Below are 22,039 nucleotides of genomic sequence, written 5' to 3' on the forward strand. Positions count from 1 at the left end.
GCCATCATCAAAAAATCTACAAATAAATGCTGGAGTGGGTGTGGAGAAAAGGGAGCCCTCTTGCACTGTTGGTAGGAATGTAAATTCATACAGCCACTGTGGAGAACAGTATGGAGGTTCCTTAAAAAACTAAAAATAGAACTACCATACAAACCAGCCATCCCACTACTTGGCCTGTACCCTGAGAAAACCATAATTCAAAAAGAGTCATGTACCACAATGTTCATTGCAGCAGTATTTACAATAGCCAGGACATGGAAGCAACCTAAGTGTCCATCAACAGATGAATGGATAAAGAAGATGTGGCTCGTATATACAATGGAATATTACTCAGCCATAAAAAGGAACGAAACTGAGTTATTTGTAGTGAGGTGGATGGACCTAGAGTCTGTCACACAGAGTGAAGTAAGTCAGAAAGAGAAAAACAAATACTGTGTGCTAACACATATATATGGAATCTTAAAAAAAAAAAAAAAAGGTTCTGAAGCACCTAGGGGCAGGACAGGAATAAAGACGCTGATGTAGAGAATGGACTTGAGGACACGGGGAGGGGGAAGGTTAAGTTAGGACAAAGTGAGAGAGTGGCATGGACATATATATACCACGAAATGTAAAATAGATAGCTAGTGGGAAGCAGCCGCATAGCACAGGGAGATCAGCTCAGCGCTTTGTGCCCACCTAGATGGGTGGGATAGGGAGCGTGGGAGGGAGATGCAAGAGGGTGGGGATATGGGGATATATGTATACATATAGCTGATTCACTTTGTTATACAGCAGAAACTAACACAACATTGTAAAGCAATCATACTCCAATAAAGATATTAAAAAAAAAAAACCATAACTGCCACATGAACCATTTCGAAGCAACACAGAACTAAATGGCCACTGCTTTAAACTGAATTACCAAGATGAGGTAATCACAGTGAATGAGCAGGGAAAAGACAAACTCTCAAACATAAACAGATATAGAAGATAGATATCACCAGAGAGGGCTAATTGCTGTGCTGTTCTCTCAATAAAGAGAGAAAATGATTAAAAGATAAAAGGCAATTTTTTTTCCTTGACATGGGGAGAATAAGTAAACTCTCCAGATCTAAAAGCACACTTGTTGCAGAAAAAGCTGTTAAGAATATTCAACACGATTAATACAGCAGCCATGAACTCTCCATAAAAATACTACCATACAACAGAATCAACCAATTAGGAGTCAAATCAAAATAATGAACTCTGAAATGGAGACACTGTGATAAAAGGGTGCTGACTACTGTATCCATTTAATATAGAACAGATTCAAACAACTGTGGGATTATAATTACACAACAGGATGCTACACTATAAAAGAAGACATGGAGGGGAGGAAAGATGGGAAGAAGTATGCAAATGTCATCATTCATAGCAGAGAAGCCATATATACTATCAGAAATTGAAAAAATATATATTTGAAAGTCAGCAATTCTTTTTGTTGAACTCTAGTTTCTCTTTTCTCCATTCAGTTCAGTTAAACTACATTTCATACGTACATGCAACTGGCAGTCCTCACCTTAAGTAAGCCTTCAAACACAGCCAGCATGACTAATGGTAGCACAATCCCTCATATGATGCAAGCTGAAGTTTACAGGGTCAGCTATAAAGTGGTCTTGCCAAAAAATGTTTAATCTGAATGTAATCAAGCCTTTAGATCTAACTTTCAGTTAAAAAAACAGAGGGTAAGCTAAGTGAGACTTCAAAAAATAAATCAGACAACCCATAATATGGGACACTTTACAACACACCCGGCCCAGGCTTTTCAAAGTCAGTATCAGGGGAAAGAGGTGGAACGGGGGACTTTTCTAGATTAAAATAAACTAAAAAGACATAACTGTATGCGTTGCATGGAGTTTGATTGGATCTTGATTCAAATGTTTAAAACAACCATAAAAACGTCTTGGGGATAATTGGAATGATTATAGATTTGATATTCGATTATTTTAGGAAATTACTGTTAAGTTTGTTAAGAACAAAAATGATACTATGTAGGAGAATATCCGTATTTCAGGAGAGGCATGTTGAAATATCTGAGTGTAGTGTCATGATGTATGCAGCTTATATTCAATGGTTCAGGGGAAAATGCAAATATAGCAAAATGTTAATTACTGAACCTCAGTGGTATGTGTATGGGTGTTCATTGTACTTTGCTTTCCACTTTTCTGTGTGCTTGAAACTTTTCATAATAAAAAGTGGTGGAGGGACTTAGGTGATCCTCAAAAAATTAAATAATTAAATGAAAGCCCCCCCCCCCCCTCCATTTCCCACTCCTTTTTGGATTAAAGAAAACAATTTATAAAGAAATGAGTAAATAAGTAGCATCTATAATATATACTTTATATAAAAAGTAATTCAATCTATGAATCTTTCTCCAATCCATCCATCTAAAAAGATGTCTGAAGTTATTGCCTAATGTCAATTATAGTAATTTTTAAAATTTTACCCTAATATTTTTCTTTTGTTTGAATTCTTTATAATGATCACACAGAATGACTTTTCTTTAAAAAAATATTTCAAAATATTGATTCTAGGTAGTGGGAATATGTAATATTATTACTGTCTTCTTTGTACATTTCTGTATTTAAATAACTCCCAATTTTTTAACTGAATTATTTTAGGAGTGAATGCAAGGAAGTAAAGACAGTATGTGTGCACAACTCTTTGAAAAGTCTGACTCTGAAAGGAACAGAGAAATGAGCACCCATGTGGATCAAGGGAGGGTTATTTTTGCTTGAGAAACCTAAACATGCTTTAAGCCAGTAGAGAGAGGTTGCTGACGCAGAATAGAGGAGAATAATGAAAGGAGCCGGGAGAAGGGGACATCCAGAAGTGGGGAACTGGACCTTCCACAGGAACAAGATGCTCCGTCCGTCATAGCAGAAAGGGGACATCATCTGACGGTTTCAATTTCCTCAATGAAGTAGCAGAGGAGAGTGGAGGATGGGGGTGTGGGAGGTTTCAGGGTAAAAGAGAAAGTGGGAAGGAGTCATTTCTGTGACAAGGAAAGCAATCCCCCAGAAGAAACTAGCAGGTGGTACTAGAGCCGGTTGAGGCTTGTGATCATCAATTCAACGTCAACCCAGCCAGCCCGGAAGTGTTTTTTCTCCCAGGACAGTCAGAGCTGCTCAGTGCTGAAGGAAGGACGCAGAAGTTAGGCTGTGCAGGACAAGTACCAGCCAAGGCGGGAGCTGGAAAGGAGTCTTGTGGCTTCCAGCGCAGGGGCCCTCCTGCTGGACTAGGAGGGAAGGGATGCCTGAAGGGCGATGTGGCAGAAATGAGCTGGGTTGCAGCGCCGAGCGCGGACATCCTGCACAGGGACTGGAGTGGATGGCAGGGTCACACTGAGCACACGACCCTAGGAGTGACCACGGGATGTGGGACAAGGCGGGCTGTGATGGTTCAGTGTGTGTATCCCAAAGTCCTGAAGGCTTATGCGAGTCTGGGTGGAGAGGAATGCCAGGACTCCACTAAATGAGCCACAGAAGCTCAGGAGCCATTACAGAGAGTACAGAAAGTGAGTGCTGAGTCTGGACTCTCCACAGAGCAGGGGCAGTGGGAAGCTACGAGGACTCAACCCCACCTCCTGGCCACACCTGGGGTGTGACCAGGATCCAGCTCCTTTCCAGGGGCCAAACGGAACAGCATCTTCAGGAGAGAGCCGGTTTTCATCAGAGTAAGAGAAAATTAGGAGTTGTTTTTGTTCTTTAATATAGACTTCCAGCACCCACCACTGGAGACTCGGATTCAATAGCTTTAAAAAAAAAAAAAACTCTCCAAGTGATTCACATTACCAAGCAAGTTTGGAAACCACTGTATTAAATGATCCTAAAGCCTTCGATTGCATAAAAGTAGACACACAGCAAATATGGAGCAAATACTTGTTGAACTGAATACAACTAAGTTTATATTTTTTATTAAGCATCATTAGTGAATCTTCGCATGTCATAGAGAATAGTATTAAAATAGCAACAAAAACAACAACTCCAGACTGCCTGCACAACCCTCATGAATGTGATTCCGAAGAACCACTAGTGTCACCAAGTGGCCACAGATTCGTGCCTCTCCCTCTCACCCCAACAGGGTCTGACAGTCCAAGTCCTTCAAAGGCTCTCTCTGTCCAACCAGGTAAATTTAGCATCTCAACGACCTAAAACTAACAATAACTAAGACCACCCATCAGTCTTGTACCCCAACCAGACACAATCTACTCAAACTGGAAGAGAAAAAAACATCCCCTGAGCTACATTCCCGTAATCCTGCAAATTAGGTGACTACAGAAAGGTCCTTCTTTCTATCCTACAACACAACATTCTGTCCTCAAACAGCTAATGTTTGGATCAGATTTCCATGGTTTATTGTTATAACCAAATCACCCCAACCCTCTTCCCCTCAAAAACGTGCTCCTAAAGCATTTTGAGAGAGAGAATAAACAATGTTTTTTGAACAGGGCCCTCCAACTGTATATTACATTACGGAAATGTGAAATATTTACTTATAAGGTTATAAGGGGCTTTGCCTTGCTGAGACAAAAACTCAATTTCCTCCTTCCATCATGGAACTCAAAATTTTAAAGATGAAAAGGCTAGAGCATGAGATGTCTCATATAAATTCTTTCTGGTCGGACACTATCCTTCATCTTCCAAGCACTTAACCAGTGTTTACTGGTCCTGCTTCCAACAAGAAGACACATGTTTTTGGAGGCACTGACTGCCATGGTCAGTGAGCACACTACTTAGTCAAGAGCAGAAAGTAGAGACTTATCTTCAAACTTCAACTGACATAACTGTCAACACTCCCAAAAAGCCTATTAATAGCATTCTCTTGTTTTTTACAGTAGGTGTTTAAGTTTTCTTTTTCTTTCATTTGCTTGCATTGTATACTAAATGATCCATGTTTACGTATCTATTCATTCTAATTTCTTTGAGGGAGGGTTTCTGTTCCCCATGGACGCCAGCAAGCATGCTGCAACACACTAATAGACCTTGTAAAGAATATCAATAGCCCTAGGAACACCAGAAAATATCCCAAATCCATCCCTTCCCTCCATATCCACTGCTACCCTCCACCCCAGTCCAAGCCACCACTAAAAATTATCTAGAATATTACAATCGATTCCTGGCTCCAATACCATCAGTTTTTCACCCACCCAAGAGCCAAAGAAATCTTGTTAATCATACAAATGATGCCGTGTCACTACCCATGCTAAAACCTTCCAAGGGACTTCAGATTGCATTTAGACTAAAATGAAAACTATTTATCATGGTCTCTCTACCTCCACCCCGGTCCCCCAATATCTGCTCTCAACACAGCAGCTACAGGGAGTTAGATCATGTTACTCCTTTGCTTGACACCTTCCAGAAGCTCCCTGAGAGCTTCCGCGGTGGCCACAAAGGCCCTACACAATCTAGAAATCCATTACCCTGGGACCCTACCTAGTACCATTCCCACCTAAACTCCTTACTCTTCCATGCTGGAATGTTCTTCCCCCATCTCCCTCACCTTACTCATGCCTTGGCTCAACTGTCACCTCCTTAATGAGTCTTCACTGATCACGCTGAGACTGAAAACTCTTCCCCATGCCCACAGTCCCTAACTCCCTTTCCTTATTTTTTTCTCCTGACCACACAGCTGCATCTGACTTAATATAAATTCTACCAGTTTATTTACTGATCGACTAGAAGGCTCCGGGTATGCTCCAGGAATATGGATGGATGCTCCACAACATATGGAACTTTGATCTGCTTTGTTCACTTCTGTATCGCAAATGCCTAGAACAGTGCCTGGCATATAACAGGGGCTTAGTAAATATTATTGAATGAATGAAGGAACTGATCCTGCCTTCCCTGCCTACCTCCACGTTGTCTTTCCTACCTTCTCCCACTTGCTCATTCTAGCCAGAATGACATTCTCTCTGTTCCTCCAGCAGGCGAAGCTCGTGCCCACTTCAGCACATTTTCTTCTGTGTGTAATGCTCTAGCCCCAACCATTCCACCCCAGGCACTCTCATAGCATACCTGAAATCACCTTGCTTATTCATGAGCCCACCTGTTTATTTTCTGTCTCTACCGCTGATATGGAATCTCCACAACAGGAGCTTTGCGTTTTTCACAGCTGCTTCCCTGGTGCCAGTGATGGGCTTGGCACATAGTAGGTGCTTGGTAAATATCTGTTAGAGGTGGAACCAGCCAAGCTCATGTAGGTCTCAGCTTTTGCAAGTATAAAATAAAAAGAAGATACTCTAAGGTCTCTTTGGGCTCTTTATAAAATTCTGATTTTACATTCTTGCAGCACAGTATAGTTTACAAGGAGCCCTCACTTCTGACAGCTTGCGCAGAGATCTGGGAGGTAATTCACAGAGTTGTAATTATCCAGTTTCTGCATCTGAAAAAAATGCCGACTCTGAGACTGGCCCAAGAGGCACAGCTATTAAGTGGTGGAGCTGGGTCTAAATGCACAGCTCTTTCAATGCCTATACAACGAAAGCAGAATTAAACAGGATTTTCTAGTCTTTACAAATAGGTTCAAGGAACTACAAATTTGCTGGTTTACTGCACATTCAACCAAAAAAGTATAGAATATGAATTTTTAATTGTTTTCCCCATTCTTCCATGAACATGCTGATAATCTGAGAATGAATGATCAAACAATGCGAATAAACTTATCCACTCAGGACTTTTCTGATGGTTGAACATCTTGATTTGTATAAAGAATAGTCACATTTGAAGAACACATTCAGATCACTTGTTCCAGCTCACCGGTACTTGTGAAAGCACTGGGAGGTAGCTCTACAAGCACAGCTGCGAGGAATGTCCTACAGCAGTAAGTGGCGGTGAGGTGTGCCCGCACTCACTGAGAGTTGAATGACTTTGCTAGGTTGTGGTTTGGTTTTCAGAACACTCCGAAGGTCCCGACCCTGTGAAAACGTGGTCCATGTGCCAAGCACACAGCCGCCCACATTGGCACGGGAGTCAGCAGTGAGGCTCCCCGCTCGCTGTTCCCGCCCGCCCGTTGACCAGGGCGCGGCCAAGGTGCACCGAGGGCAGGGGCAGCCCCGCCGCTCTCCCCGACACGGGGACCTCGGGGGTCGGGGCAGCTCCCGCCGGACAACGCGGCGCCGGAACGGGAAGGTCCCGGGGCAGGTCGCCGCGGAGCAGCCGGGGGCCCCCGCGGACCCCGCCCGGACCTCTGGCACCCGCCTCACCGGTAGGTGGTCAGCAGCGCCTTGTTGACCAGCACGAGGAGGAAGGAGCAGGTCCCGTAGAAGAGTGCCGACAGTAGCTTGGCCACCCGGGAGGGCAGCCGCGCGGAGGCGGGGTCCGTACCCGAGCCCTCGGCCTGGCGGCCTGCCGTCATGTCCCACGGCTGCCAGTCTCGGCCGCACTCCGGCCCGCGCTGCCCCAGTTCCGTCCCCGCCCCCGGCCGGCGCGGGAGAGGGCGCGGCCGAAACAGGAAGGGCCACGGCGGGAACCCTCCAAGCCCGAGAGCCCTGCCGGGCGCCCCACGCTGCCGACGCGGGGGGAGCGGGTTCGGCTGGAGTTCGTCCTCAAAAGCACCACTCTCTGTGTCTAAAAGGAGAACAGAAACGGGTCTGGGAGAGTTTAAAAACCCTACCTTCCTCCAAACGGCTGCCTTGGTGAGAAACGTTAAGACTTAGGGTTTGTTTTGCTTTCTTTTTTTCCAATATTTTTAACTTACAATTTACATACAATGAAATGCAATTTTACGAGTCCACAGTCGATGTTTTGACAAATGCATACACCCATGTAACCACCCAAGTCAAAACACCGAACATTTCAATCACCCCAAAAAGTGCCCTTTGTGTCCCACTGGTCGACCCCCCCCCCATTTCATTCTGATTTCTATTACCCTAGGTTAGATTTGCCTTTTCAGAAAATTCATATAAATGAGCATGTACTCTTTCAAGGCTCTTTTCGCTTTCATTATTTTTGTGACTCACCCATGTTCGAGTCTTTTCATTGTTGAGTAGTACCACAATTTGTTTATCCATTCACTAGGTAGGTGGTGGGCATGTTTGGTTGTTTCCAGTTTAGGGCTATTGCCAAAAAATGCTTCCATGAACATTCGTGTACAAGTTTTTTGTGTGAACGTATATTTTCATTTATCTTCGGGAAATACCTAGGAGTGGAATGGCTAGGGGTATAGTGGGTGCAAAGTCTCCAGGCTGTTCTTGCCTCTGGGTCCTTTAAGGCAGGTTCTCCCCCTGCCCATTTCTTTTCTACATGGGTGCGTCTAAACATCAGGTTGTTGTTCATGTTAACTGAAGGAGGGCCTCCCAGAACTGCCTACTCTGACCAGAGTCTACCTGCTCTAGCATTTTTTCAATTAAATGTCCCATATTTTCATTCTAAATAATTAATTTTAAAAATCTGAAATTTCAACTTTTTAGAAAAGCTAAAGACTTCAAGTTAAATAGATATTTGAGCCTAACTATATCAATGCCATGCAATGGTTTTCTATTGGAGTCACTGAACAACCAAAAACATTTTCAGTACTGATAAGAACTAAAGCAGAACTTCTGACAAATAATGAGCACTAAAAGAGCCAGAAAGGAAGAGTCTACATTACCCAAAACAGGAAAGGAACAAACACACATAAGACTGTTTAAAATAGAAAATAAATTCATATTCAAGTTGAACCCAAAAATCTGAACATGGAAGTCATTTTGGTTAATTTCCTCAAAAAGATCAACTATGTTTCCAGTGAGTCTCCAAATAAGTTTTGGCTGCAAAACAGTCCTGCTTCACCCCCACCCCACCCCACCCGACCCCACCCCACCCCACACACACATGCTGCACAGCATGCAGGATCTTAGCTCCCAGACCAGGGATCAACCAGAGCCCCCTGCATTGGAAGCTCGGAGTCTTAACCACTGGACCACCAGGTAAGTCTAGGACTATTTTAAAGTCACTTTTAAAGACAGCCTTAATCATATTTGCATTTAATTTGCTTCTATATACATACTTCCAGGAACTTAAGTTACTGTCAAAATCTCATCCTTACTTTGTTTAAACCACAACTCACACTAAACAGTTGCTTCTGAAATTCTTCTGCACAAAGCCTGGACAGGCTGAACCTTGCCATTGCAAGTAAACAACTAAAGATCTACCAAAAATAACTAATAAAAAAATTAAATTTGCTTGACTCAGAAAAGTAATCAGGCCCTGAGTGGATTCTATGGGTTTGACCCCAGATTCAACACATCCTGGATACAAGTGTAATGAAATCCCAGTTGCTGATTACCCTAATATAAAGCCTGGGATAGAGCTGGCAATAGTTTAATACTTTTTTACACCAGTATTTTTTTTTTTAAATTTTATTTATTTATTTATTTATGGCTGTGTTGGGTCTTCGTTTCTGTGCGAGGGCTCTCTCTAGTTGCGGCAAGCGGGGGCCACTCTTCATTGCGGTGCGCAGGCCTCTCACTATCGCGGCCTCTCTTGTTGAGGAGCACAGGCTCCAGACGCGCAGGCTCAGCAGTTGTGGCTCACGGGCCCAGCTGCTCCGCGGCATGTGGGATCCTCCCAGCCCAGGGCTCGAACCCGTGTCCCCTGCATTGGCAGGCGGATTCTCAACCACTGCGCCACTAGGGAAGCCCCTACACCAGTATTTTTAACACTGTAATAATGAAACAGATGAGGAAGTTAAATGAATATCTATATTCTGAAAGGCCATAATTTTAAAGTATGAAAAAGGAATTCACATGATGGTTCCAACTATGCTAAAATGATGCCTGGAATGAGACTGGAATGAAATATAAAATGCACCAAAATAATAATGATGGGAGAATGTATGGCTATAGGTGACATTTCTTTCCATCTTTAGATTTTTATATTATGGCTATTATATTTTTAAAAAGAAAACAAATTATAAAGGGTTTAAGAATGAACATGTACTTTAAACTGTAAATTAAAATAAGTTTTTATTCAAAGCATCTTTTAAAATTACAACATGTTTATTATGCTGTTAACTCTGCCAAACTACAACTTAGCCATATGAAGCATAAAACATTTCAAAAATTTGAATGTAAACCACATTTTTAAAACAAAAAGCAGTGTTAACACACCTCAAATTTTAGATGCCAATGTATTTTGTCCAAGTATACAGCTTGTATCAAAAAAAGAACATTTTAAATATTTCTATAGTAAACAGTTGTAATAATTTCTTAAAACTTCCAATTATACAAATAAAAGGTTTGTGAATATAACTATTATAGTTGGCAAAAGCTGACAGGATAAACAAACAAAAACTCTTACTTTTGAAGGCCTTAAATTTTATTATCTGTGAATTGGCAAGTATTTGTATTTTTTAAATTCTTACTGCACTTCCTTCTTTAGGTAAGTTCATCAAATTTAAAATTTTAAATTTCCCAAGACTGACGACGCTTTTTATAATTCATTTAAGTCATATTTGAGAGGAAAAATTCTAGAGAAAAATGTTGAAACCTAAACCAAGAAAATTCAGATGCTATAGTCTCTCTTACTTGCTCATAAGTGCTCCAAGTTAAAATTCTATATACCAGATTACAAACAAAATTCTTAAACCATTACAAATATAAATTCTCTTATTACAAAAAAAAAAAAACAATCCCTCAAGATTTGTAATTTACTGTACAGAGGAATTACATTTTTAAAGTATGTCCTCATCATACACATTATTTGTTACTATCATCTTTCATACTTTTGCTCCATTTCAAGACATTTACATAACTCCCCTTCCCCATGGCTACATATTTTAAACTATCTGTGTACTGCAACACATTGGGATTTTGAGATAAAGAAGCCTACATTTTACATAATGTTTAAACTACATCTGTAGGCCACTACTTCAATACAAAAAAGAAAAAAAAGGCGCTGAAGAGCCCATATTTCCCTCTCTTATTCTGAAGTTTACTCCAATTAAGCAATCTATGAAATTACCATGCTATGATGTTATTTAATTTCTGCTTAAAACAAGTTAAAATGATGGAGGCTTATGCCTACATAAAGGAGGTGAACTACTCAGCTCTTGATTTTTCTATTCATGCTTCAGTACATAAAGTGGTGTTTAAAAACTTCATCTATTTTGGAAAAAATGATTTAAAACCACCACACAAGTTAACACACTTGCAGTTAAAACTATTCCAGAAGCCTACTTATTTGAGTCGCTAATATTTTCTGCAGTGTTTAACTGATAGCTAAATTTAGTGAACACAAAATAGCTTGGCATGTTATTCTGAAGTAAAGCAAGAAGGTGGCTTTATGCACTGAAAATATAAATAGGAGGCTTCCATTTGCTAATAATTCTAAACAAGCAGTACATTTAAATTTAGTGTTTGCTAACAAAGGATCTAAAACAGTTCACTACAAAACAACCCTGTAGATGTCCCTTTTATTAAAAAAATCCAACTGCCAAATCTCATTACAGGGCCCATAATATTTTTAAAAAATACCAATTACCAAGTTACCTAGACTTTGCAAGATTAATCATTCAATTTCAGCAAATGAGAAACATGAAATGTGCAAAAGTTCCCAAGTTAATAAGCTAAGGGTGACAAGTGCTTTCAAACCTAAATATCACAGTGAGTTGTAAAGCCTCAGAAAGATAGAATAAGACTGATTTTACTCCAATTTTGAAAATTCTGAACTACTGTTCATCTTACCAAGGTGTTCAAATACCTATTTTCTTCCAAAGTCGGTAGGTTAGAAAGTCTTCCGAAATAGTCAGTTTTCCATTTCTCTAGTCTTATTAGGCACACTATTTTGCAATTTAAAAATATATATCTTACACACATCTTATACTTTCTTGCTTGTTTCAGTGTTTACAGTATTGTTAAACATACTAATATACATTGTTAAAAATGATCTTATAAATAATCTATTTAAACCTTCTTTGGCTACATGTACCATTCTTTTTTTTTTTTCATACAAGTGTCTTATTCAGAAAGTGCTTCCTGTGAGAACTGCTTCCAATGAATGCATTAAACTTGCAAAATCTAGCTTCCCACAATATGTAGTTTTCTACCCTGTACTAGAAGTCCCATATTTACAAAATATTTTAAACTTTACAACAAATCCATTACCATATAAAAAAAGTGCAATTCTCTCTCACCCCATATTCTGGGGCAATGACATTCTTCATAAATTTCTACAGAATAGCAGCCTATGATAAGCAAATAAGGTGCTTAGCTTATGCCCAAGGATCTACTTTTTAAGTACGCTGGGCAGTACTTTTGTACAGTGGAAAGAGTCAGTGTTCTGGCTACTGGCGGAGCGGCGCTCCCGTCAAGTTTGCGAGCTCGATGAGAGCGAGGGCTCCGTGCAGGCGCTCCCGCTGCTCCTGCAGCCGCCGCTGGGCACCGCTCTTCTCATCATCCTCCTCGTCAGACTGAAGGTACTCCAGAGGGTCCTGCTGCTCCTGATCTGCCTTCTGAACCAGCTTTCCTTTCAAGGTGGGAGTACGCTGCTCTCGTGTTTCCCAGTACCTATATGAAATGCATCCGTATTACTTATACAGTATACATAACATTCTCAAATGTTCACTTTTCTTTAAAGAAAAAAAAAGGGGGGTCTTTACTACAGTATTATTTTATGTGTTTCAGTTTATAAAGTTATAAAGTGATTTCGCATACATCACATGTTTTTCCATAACAGAGGAAAAAATTCAAGTTCAAGAAGTTGAAGGACTTGCTCAGAATAACAAAATCAACAAGTGGCAGTTCTGGGTCTTATACTCAACTCTCTAGTCACGTGTTTTTGTCATTAAACTATAGCTGCCTTAAAGATCATATGTGAAATGGACTAGAATAAAATATAGAAACAGTAGAATAATCATTAGAAACCCATTTATTCTATCCACAGAGGGATGATGGCTTCTGACAAAGTTAACTATGAGAAAGTTTAAACCCACAAAATAGGACAAATGGATTAATATGTGTAACACATAGAGCTTATTCAAGAATTTAAGAGCACCATCATTTTCTATTACGTAGCCAACTGATAATTCACAAGAGAAAATGCAAATGTTCCACCTTTTTTGATAACCAAAGAAAGGCATATTTAAATGACAGTACCATTACCTACAAAAATGTCCATTCAAAGACTTGTATATTCATGTTCATAGCAGCTTTATTTGTAATAGCCAAAAACAACATAAAGGCCCATCAAGAGCTGAATTAATAAATAAGTGGAGGTGCATCCATATAACAGATTACTGCACAGCAATAAGAAGGAATGAAATGATACACTCAACAACATGATGACTCTCAAAATAATTATGCTGACTGAAAGAAGCCAGACGAACAAGTACATACTATATGACTCCATTTGTATAAAGCTCTAGAAAATGTGAACTAACTATAGTGACAGAAAGCAGATCAGTGTCCTTTGGGGTGGAGGAGGGCAGGGACATGCAGGGACAATGGATTACAATGAGACATGAGGAAGCCTGTGAAAGTGATGGGTTAAGTTCACTATCTTGATTTTGGTGATGGTTTCACAGGTGTCTACATATGTCAAAAGGCATCAGATTATACACTTTAAATATGTACAATTTATTGTGTGCCAATTATACCTCAATAAAGCTGTTTTTAAATTTACATATAAAAAAAAATACAATTACCAGATTTCAGGAAATCCAGACTACTCAAACTAGAAAAGTTTTGGAAATACTCAGAAGTATAAAAAGAGAAATGCAAACAGTTCAGTATGACTTGAAGGACAACTAAAAAAGGAAAATAGCAAAATAGCAAAATACCTTAGCAAGGTCAGCAAGGACTGGGTAACGAAGGGCTTTGAATGCTATAATAAAGGGCTTAGACTTAATATTGAGCATCATATTAGCATTTTAGAAAGACTCCTCTGGCAGCAGCATGGAGAATGGATTGAGAAGACTGAAGTGGCTGAATCTGATAATTGTTAAGGAAGTAGAATCCATAGGTTGGTCACTGAGTAGATGGGAGAAAAAGAATAAACACAAGGATGACTAATAAGTTTCTGGCTTGGGCAAAATTAGATATAATGGGGCAGTGGGGGCCAGGCAGGAGGAAGAGGGAGGAAGGAAGTGATGCAGTACTCGGGACAAATATATTCCCTGTCCTTGTGGAGCTTACGATCCAGCAGGGAAGATAGCCACTGAACAAGTAAATGTGCGAAGGAGGTTTTGAGAGGGAAAATACAATGTGTTATAAAAGCATCTATTAAGTGGATTTAACCTTGTTTGTTTTGGGGGTTAGTAGGCAGGTTAGGGAAGAACTTCCTGAAGTAATGTTTAACCTGAGTAAGAAATGAAGAATGAGCAGAGTGGCTAAATGAACAGGGAAGTGAGCACAAAGGCCTGGAAACAACAGCAATAGTGCTGTTGAGAGACAAGGAGCCCGGGTGGCTGGAGACAGCTGTGTTGCTAGAGGGAGGCAGAGCCACAGCAACACAATTAGGGATTCTAGACTTTATCCTCAGTACAGAGGAAGCCAGTGAAGCTAGGGAGCGGCACAGTCAGCTGCTGCTAGTGTGTATGTGATAGATGACTCCTTAAATCAAAATATCCTTAGAGAAATGTTTTTATACTGGTGCCGTTGTTGCCATTAAAAAAATTAAACTGGGTGCTTTTTGGAATTTTACTTTAGAATAACATCTAGTCTCTATCCCTCTAATAATCAACACGTAGCTAAATCCAATATAAAGAAAATGAAGAGGGACTGCATTAATGACAAATGAAATACAATACATAAAAAACATTCTTTTCAAATGGGGTAAACTCTTGCTTTTAAAATAAATTGTGGTCTGAGCACTCAGACTAATTAATATATCATATAGTAGTTTTCTATCACACAGATCCAAATAAAACTCCTAACAATTCTGTGGTTTCAGAAAACAAAGTGCCATTTCAAGTTATTTTATAAAATGTGTAGAAGAGCGACTTATTTAAACTGAATGAACTGTCAAAGTCCCCAACTTCAACCCACACACTGGGCAGTGTTCTGCAGTAGACTCCAGAGAGAGCCTTACTTTGCCAACCACTCGGCGGCAGCCTGGTTGTCCACAGCCTGGGGCTTACTGAGAGCATCTGTGGGCTCCTCTCGCTTCAGCCTGGCATAAGGGTGCTTCGGACAGTGGCGGTTTGCATGGGTGAATCTGCTTAGGCAGCCTTCAAAACACAGAAGGAAACAGTTATCAGAATCTGGACATCCAGCAGACATGGAAAATGTTCAGTTTCACTGGTATCCGAGAAAAGTAAATTAAGATGATGAAATTTATCATTCTATAACTTGAGGAGAAAAAAAAATAACCCTAAGCTGATATTATCAATGCCATTGAGAGGAATGTGAAGACGGCTCTTTCACCTTGGTCATCGCAATGTAAATGCATTCAACCCCACTGGAAAGTGATTTATTAGCACAAGTCATAAAAATGTTCAAAATCTCTGACCTAGGAATTTCATTCTTGGACTCTAGCATAAAAAAAATCCCAAAAGGTAAACAAAAGTTTAAGTAGGAAAACATGCCCCTCATGTTTGTTGGTAACAAGCAAATTTTAAAAACAAATTAAATATTTAATAACTAACATTGAGGCAATCATTGTTCATATGCTAACATATATATGGAATCTGAAAAAAAAAAATGGTACTGATGAACCTAGTTGCAGGGCAGGAATAAAGATGTAGACATAGAGAATGGACTTGAGGACACGGGATGGGAGGGGAAAGCTGGGGCAAAGTGAGAATAGCACCGACATATGTACACTACCGAATATAAAATAGTTAGCTAGTGGGAAGCAGCAGTATAGCACAGGGAGATCAGCTCAGTGCTTTGCGATGACCTAGAGGGGTGGGATAGGGAGGGTGGGAGGGAGGCTCAAGAGGGTGGGGATATGGGGCCATATGTTTACATATGGGTGATTCACTTTGGTGTACAACAGAAACACAGTATTGTGAAGCAATTATACTCCAATAAAGATCTATTAAAAAAAAAGAAAAAAAGAAAACCACGGAGAAACAGAACAAAACTGTACTGAATTTCAAATATAACTGTGTAAAAATGTACATAAGAAAAACAGCTTAAGAAACTATGAAATGACCAACAGTAGCAGTGTTGAGCTGGTAAAATCCACCCCACCCCCGCTCCTCCTGTACTGAAAATTTCGACAATAATGTGCTTCTTTCAGTTTAACAGTTAAAATTTAAAACCAAAGTAAAAGCCTACTCTAAAGGCTGTATTTACTTGTATAGATTTTCCTACAGCATACAACTGGATATAGCATTTTTAATTGCCCTTTAAGATTTTCACCTAAAAAGAATACTTTATTTAAAAATCAGTCATTTCCTGGAAATCGAGCATGGATCACAATTAACAAGGAGGAAAACTTATGAGGTTTGATTAAATCTTTCTCAAAAATCTCGCTTCCCAAAAATTCAAGCAAAAGATATTTTAACTCCCAACTAGCTATTCCATAAACTTAACTCCTAACACCATACCATTTTCTGAACAAACAAAAGGTTTTTCTCCGGTGTGAAGACGCTGATGGGTTTTGAGCTGTCCACTTTGAACAAAGGCTTTTCCACAGTCTGGATAGTCACACAGATAGGGTCTCTCACCTAAGTAGACAGATGTTATATATTATTTCTGAGACAATAAGGTGAGAAGGGGAAGGGGCAGGGAGAGAGAATCAACCTTTATGTAAGTTACGACTGCAAACAACAATTAAAACATGTCACAGCCTGTGCAGAGCTGCAAGTGGAAGTGCTAAGGGCACACTTCAATGATATGAAGCATCTATCCACTTGGAAGCACAATATTTTCTTTAGGCGTTGAGCTTTTAGGTACCCAGGTTCAAATCCTTGAAGTTATCATCTTCAACTTGTTCCATATTTTCGCCCCACAATCCAAATCGCTAGCTCTTCTTGCTGATTCTTTAACATGTCTGCCACTCCTGCCTTCCCACTGCCACCTCCCCTGGTCAGACTGGTAGCCCCTCCCACCTAGAATGAACCCTGGCAGGCCTCTAGTCTCTGACCTGCACAGCACTTCCAGAATAGCTGCCATGCAACTACCCTCTAAAATTACCCCAAACCCTACTATACTCCTTGAACAACTGAAAATTATCTGCTGATTTTTAAATGGTCCTCTAATACCTGCACTATAGCTACTAGGTTAGGGAGCAGGGTTTATCTTTACTTCCCTCTTGGAGATTCATTCCAGCCATGAGGCAGTTCCCCATCTTCTCCTTGAAATCCCTATCTTTTCTGCCCATTCAAATCTTCCCAATCCTGTAGTCTCAGTAAAACTCCTACCTACCCCCCAACCCCCGCCTCCAAATATTAAGCTACATATCCCTTCACTAACTTAGTGTCTATGTTGTTTATGTATCATGGTACTCTCCTTATACAAAGATGCGTAACACCTTGTACTCCATTTCAATTTCTAAATACAACACAGTGCTAGGATAAAGAAAGTACTCAAAAAGGTTGTTTTTCAATCATGAGTAAACTTATTATTTCTTGAATAAACATTCTTTGGTCAACAATTATATACTGGTTCTTCCCATATGACTCAAAGAACAGTAATGAGTCTTCCCTAAATTTCTCATTATTTAGAAATGTACTAAATGAATGTGACAGTTGGACACAAGTTAATAAACATAGGATAAAGTAAGACAAAAACCTTTTACAAAGCATATACTATTAGAGCTTAACTATAGCATGGAGATCTTCGGCTCAGTTCCCTGGCATACAGTGTAGTAAGCCTGGAAGTACTGGGTGACACACAATGGGTTAGTGGTAGATCAGGACTGGGACTCAGGCACCTTTTTATTATGCCACATGGTCTTGAATCTTGGCAACTGATTTCACACTGGCAACATGTACTCTACAGCTGTGTACCAGTTATTTGGAGTTATTTCAGACTAAGTAGATTGAAAAAATACAAAAATTCTCAAAATCAGATATTCATTCAATAATAGTTTTACTGAATGATACCTAAAGTCAAAACATCTTGGCCACCTTAGTTTATAATGATTCAAAATTAAAATTTTACCCTTTTTCAGGGATTTAGCTAAGAAAACTGTATTCTAGCATACCCTTAAAATATATCTTTTCAAAAACGGAAAGAAAAAAGAAACAGGTGATGACCATAAACATACTGGAACAAACAGGGGACTAAGGGTTAAAAGCCCAAGTTCTAGACCCATACTGACCAACAGAAATAGAATGAGAACCATTTCTGGTAGCCACATTAACAAAGTAAAAAGAAACAGGTGAAATTAATTGATAATATACTTTATTTAACGCAATATATCTAAAATTCTATCATTTCAATTTGTAATCATTATCAAAAATTATTAAGGGTATCATTTACTCTCTTTTTTTCATACTAAGTGTATTTTAAACATCCTGCTCATCTCAGTTTAGACTAGCCACATTTCAAGTGCTCAAGAGCCACATGTGCTACTATACTGGCCAGTGTAGTTCTAGAATTAAGGGTATGAGAAGTTGTAAGTCAGTGGTAATTGGGTGTTTTCATGCCTCAGTTTCCTCATCTGTAAATTATTTGATATCATTATTAGAACCACATGGCTCCTTCTGGGTGGGACCAACTTTCTCTATGGAAAGAACAAGGCCCTCTTTATACTATCTTTTTGCTCTCTATATGGTATTTTTATGGTATTTTAAATGCAAGTATAACTTCTCCACACAAATAAAGATATATGATAGTCTTGGGATAGCTACCTACAATACACTTAATTCTGAAAAATTATACTTCACCTTAGATTTAATAGTTAGGTCAAATACATTGAGGACTGTAGAAATTCTATTAAAAACTTGACTATAACTGATTTAGGATTTGGCCTACAAATCAGTTTTAACAATTATACAGACAACTTAAGGGCATATCAAGTAAAATTCGGGTACATAGAAGGATAGAACCAAATTTAGTAATAACATTCCTGTGACAACTACATTAATTACCATGATAACTTTAGAAATCACATGGTATCAATGTTCAGAAAACTATCCCTCCCCACCAAAAGAGAAGCTGACTACACAGTGCCTGTTTTAAAAACTTTACAATAAGGAAATGTAAGATAACTAAAAATTAATTTATAGGCCCAAACATCAAATCAGCTTTCAGTTAAGTATCACTTTTGGCACTCCGTAAATTTGCTCAGCTTACCTGTATGAGTCCTTTTGTGAGCCTGGAGCGATTTCTCCCGTGGAAACACCCTATTACAGATGTTACAACGTATTCTGCTGGACGACTGCTCTCCTTCATTTATTAAATCCCGTACAGTATCTGCTCTGGGTCTACCACGTCGGATTCCATCCTGTTAACAATTTGCAAAAACATTAATATAATTTCTTGGACTCCACTCATTAAAACAAAATATCATAATACAGGCATACCTTATTTATTATGCTTCACTTTTTTTTTCAATTTTTGAATTTTATTTACTTTTTTATACAGCAGGTCCTTATTAGTCATCAATTTTATACACATCAGTGTATACATGTTAATCCCAATCGCCCAATTCATCACACCACCACCACACCCCCACCACCGCTTTCCCCCCTTGGTGTCCATATGTTTGTTCTCTACATCTGTGTCTCAGTTTCTACCCTGCAAACCGGTTCATCTGTACCATTTTTCTAGGTTCCATGTATATGCGTTAATATACGATATTTGTTTTTCTCTTTCTGACTTACTTCACTCCGTATGACAGTCTCTAGATCCATCCACATCTCTACAAATGACCCAATTTCGTTCCTTTTTATGGCTAAGTAATATTCCATTGTATATATGTACCACATTTCTTTATCCATTAGTCTGTCAATGGGCATTTAGGTTACTTCCATGACCTGGCTATTGTAAATAGTGCTGCAATGAACAGTGGGGTGCATGTGTCTGTTTGAATTATGTTTTCCTCTGGGTATATGCCCAGTAGTGGGATTGCTGGATCATATGGTAATTCTATTTTTAGTTTTTTAAGGAACCTCCATACTGTTCTCCATAGTGGCTGTATCAATTTACATTCCCACCAACAGTGCAAGAGGGTTCCCTTTTCTCCACACCCTCTGCAGCATTTGTTGTTTGTAGATTGTCTGATGATGCCCATTCTAACTAGTGTGAGGTGATACCTCATTGTAGTTTTCATTTGCATTTCTCTAATAATTAGTGATGTTGAGCTTTTCATGTGCTTCTTGGCCATCTGTATGTCTTCTTTGGAGAAATTTCTATTTAGGTCTTCTGACCATTTTTGGATTGGGTTGTTTGTTTTTTTAATATTGAGCTGCATGAGCTGTTTATATATTTTGGAGATTAATCCTTCGTCCGTTTGCAAATATTTTCTCCCATTCTGAGGGTTGTCTTTTCGTCTTTTTTATGGTTTCCTTTGCTGTGCAAAAGCTTTCAAGTTTCATTAGGTCCCATTTGTTTATTTATTTATTTTTATTTCCATTACTCTAGGAGGTGGATCAAAAAAGATCTTGCTGTGGTTTACGTCAAAGAGTGTTCTTCCTATGTTTTCTTCTAAGAGTTTATAGTGTCCAGTCTTACATTTAGGTCTCTAATCCATTTTAAGTTTATTTTTGTGTATGGTGTTAGGGAGTATTCTAATTTCATTCTTTTAAATGTAGCTGTCCAGCTTTCCCAGCAACACTTATTGAAGAGACTGTCTTTTCTCCACTGTATATCCTTGCTTCCTCTGTCATAGATTAGTTGACCACAGGTGCATGGGTTTATTTCTGACCTTTCTATCTTGTTCCATTGATCTATGTTTCTGTTTTTGTCCCAGTACCATATTGTCTTGATTACTGTAGCTTTGTAGTATAGTCTGAAGTCAGGGAGTCTGATTCCTCCAGCTCCGTATTTTTCCCTCAAGACTGCTTTGGCTATTCGGGGTCTTTTGTGTATCCATACAAATTTTAAGATTTTTTTGTTCTACTTCCATAAAAAATGCCATTGGTAATTTGATAGGGGTTGCATTGAATCTCTAGATTCCTTTGGGTAGTATAGTCACTTTCACAATATTGATTCTTCCAATCCAAAAACATGGTATATCTCTCCATCTGCTGGTATCATCTTTAATTTCTTTCATCAGTGTCTTATAGTTTTCTGCATACAGGTCTTTTGTCTCCCTAGGTAGGTTTATTCCTAGGTATTTTATTCTTTTTATTGCAATGGTAAATGGGAGTGTTTCCATAATTTCTCTTTCAGATTTTTCATCATTAGTGTATAGGAATGCAAGAGATTTCTGTGCATTAATTTTGTATCCTGCTACTTTACCAAATTCATTAATTAGCTCTAGTATTTTTCTGGTGGCATCTTTAGGATTCTCTATGTATAGTATCGTGTCATCTGCACACAGTGACAGTTTTACTTCTTCTTTTCCAATTTGTATTCCTTTTATTTCTTTTACTTCTCTGATTGCCATGGCTAGGACTTCCAAAACTATGTTGCATAATACTGGTGAGAGTGGACATCCTTGTCTTATTCCTATTCTTAGAGGAAATGCTTTCAGTTTTTCACCATTGAGAATGATGTTTGCTGTGGGTTTGTCATATATGGCCTTTATTATGTTGAGGTAGGTTCCATCTATGCCCACTTCCTGGAGAGTTTTTATCATAAATGGGTGTTGAATTTTGTCAAAAGCTTTTTCTGCATCTATTGAGATGATCATATGGTTTTTATTCTTCAATTTGTCAATACGGTGTATCACATTGATTGATTTACTTATATTGAAGAATCCTTGCATCCCTGGGATAAATCCCACTTGATCATGGTGTATGATCCTTTTAATGTGTTGTTGGATTCTGTTTGCTAGTATTTTGTTGAGGATTTTTGCATCTATGTTCATCAGTGATATTGGTCTGTAATTTTCTTTTTTTGTAGTATCTTTGTCTGGTTTTGGTATCAGGGTGATGGTGGCCTCATAGAATGAGTTGGGGAGTGTTCCTCCCTCTGCTATATTTTGGAAGAGTTTGAGAAGGATGGGTGTTAGCTCTTCTCTAAATGTTTGATAGAATTCAC

The 22,039-nt window shown here is 39.2% G+C and overlaps 2 protein-coding genes across 3 annotated transcripts in view; both read right to left on the reverse strand.

Annotated features, from left to right (window-relative positions):
• Positions 1 to 7,427, reverse strand: part of SLC35D2 (solute carrier family 35 member D2) — an 85,406-nt gene extending 77,979 nt beyond the window's left edge. For both annotated transcript variants that reach the window (XR_011075198.1, XM_068553398.1), the window contains exon 1: positions 7,226 to 7,427. Coding sequence is in view for 1 of the 2 variants with exons in the window: in XM_068553398.1 (XP_068409499.1) it covers positions 7,226 to 7,377 (152 nt within the window). In the remaining variant the exon portion in view is untranslated. The remainder of the gene's footprint in view (positions 1 to 7,225) is intronic.
• Positions 7,428 to 10,010: 2,583 nt separating this feature from the next.
• Positions 10,011 to 22,039, reverse strand: part of ZNF367 (zinc finger protein 367) — a 31,684-nt gene continuing 19,655 nt past the window's right edge. The window contains exons 2-5 of the mRNA XM_068553473.1: positions 19,187 to 19,337; positions 16,492 to 16,611; positions 15,027 to 15,165; positions 10,011 to 12,505 (exon numbers count right to left, since the gene is read on the reverse strand). Coding sequence (XP_068409574.1) covers positions 12,283 to 12,505; positions 15,027 to 15,165; positions 16,492 to 16,611; positions 19,187 to 19,337 — 633 coding nt within the window. The 3' untranslated portion in view covers positions 10,011 to 12,282. The remainder of the gene's footprint in view (positions 12,506 to 15,026; positions 15,166 to 16,491; positions 16,612 to 19,186; positions 19,338 to 22,039) is intronic.

This window comes from Eschrichtius robustus, chromosome 10 (genome assembly GCF_028021215.1).
Source record: "Eschrichtius robustus isolate mEscRob2 chromosome 10, mEscRob2.pri, whole genome shotgun sequence".
Taxonomy (NCBI): Eukaryota; Metazoa; Chordata; class Mammalia; order Artiodactyla; family Eschrichtiidae; genus Eschrichtius; species Eschrichtius robustus.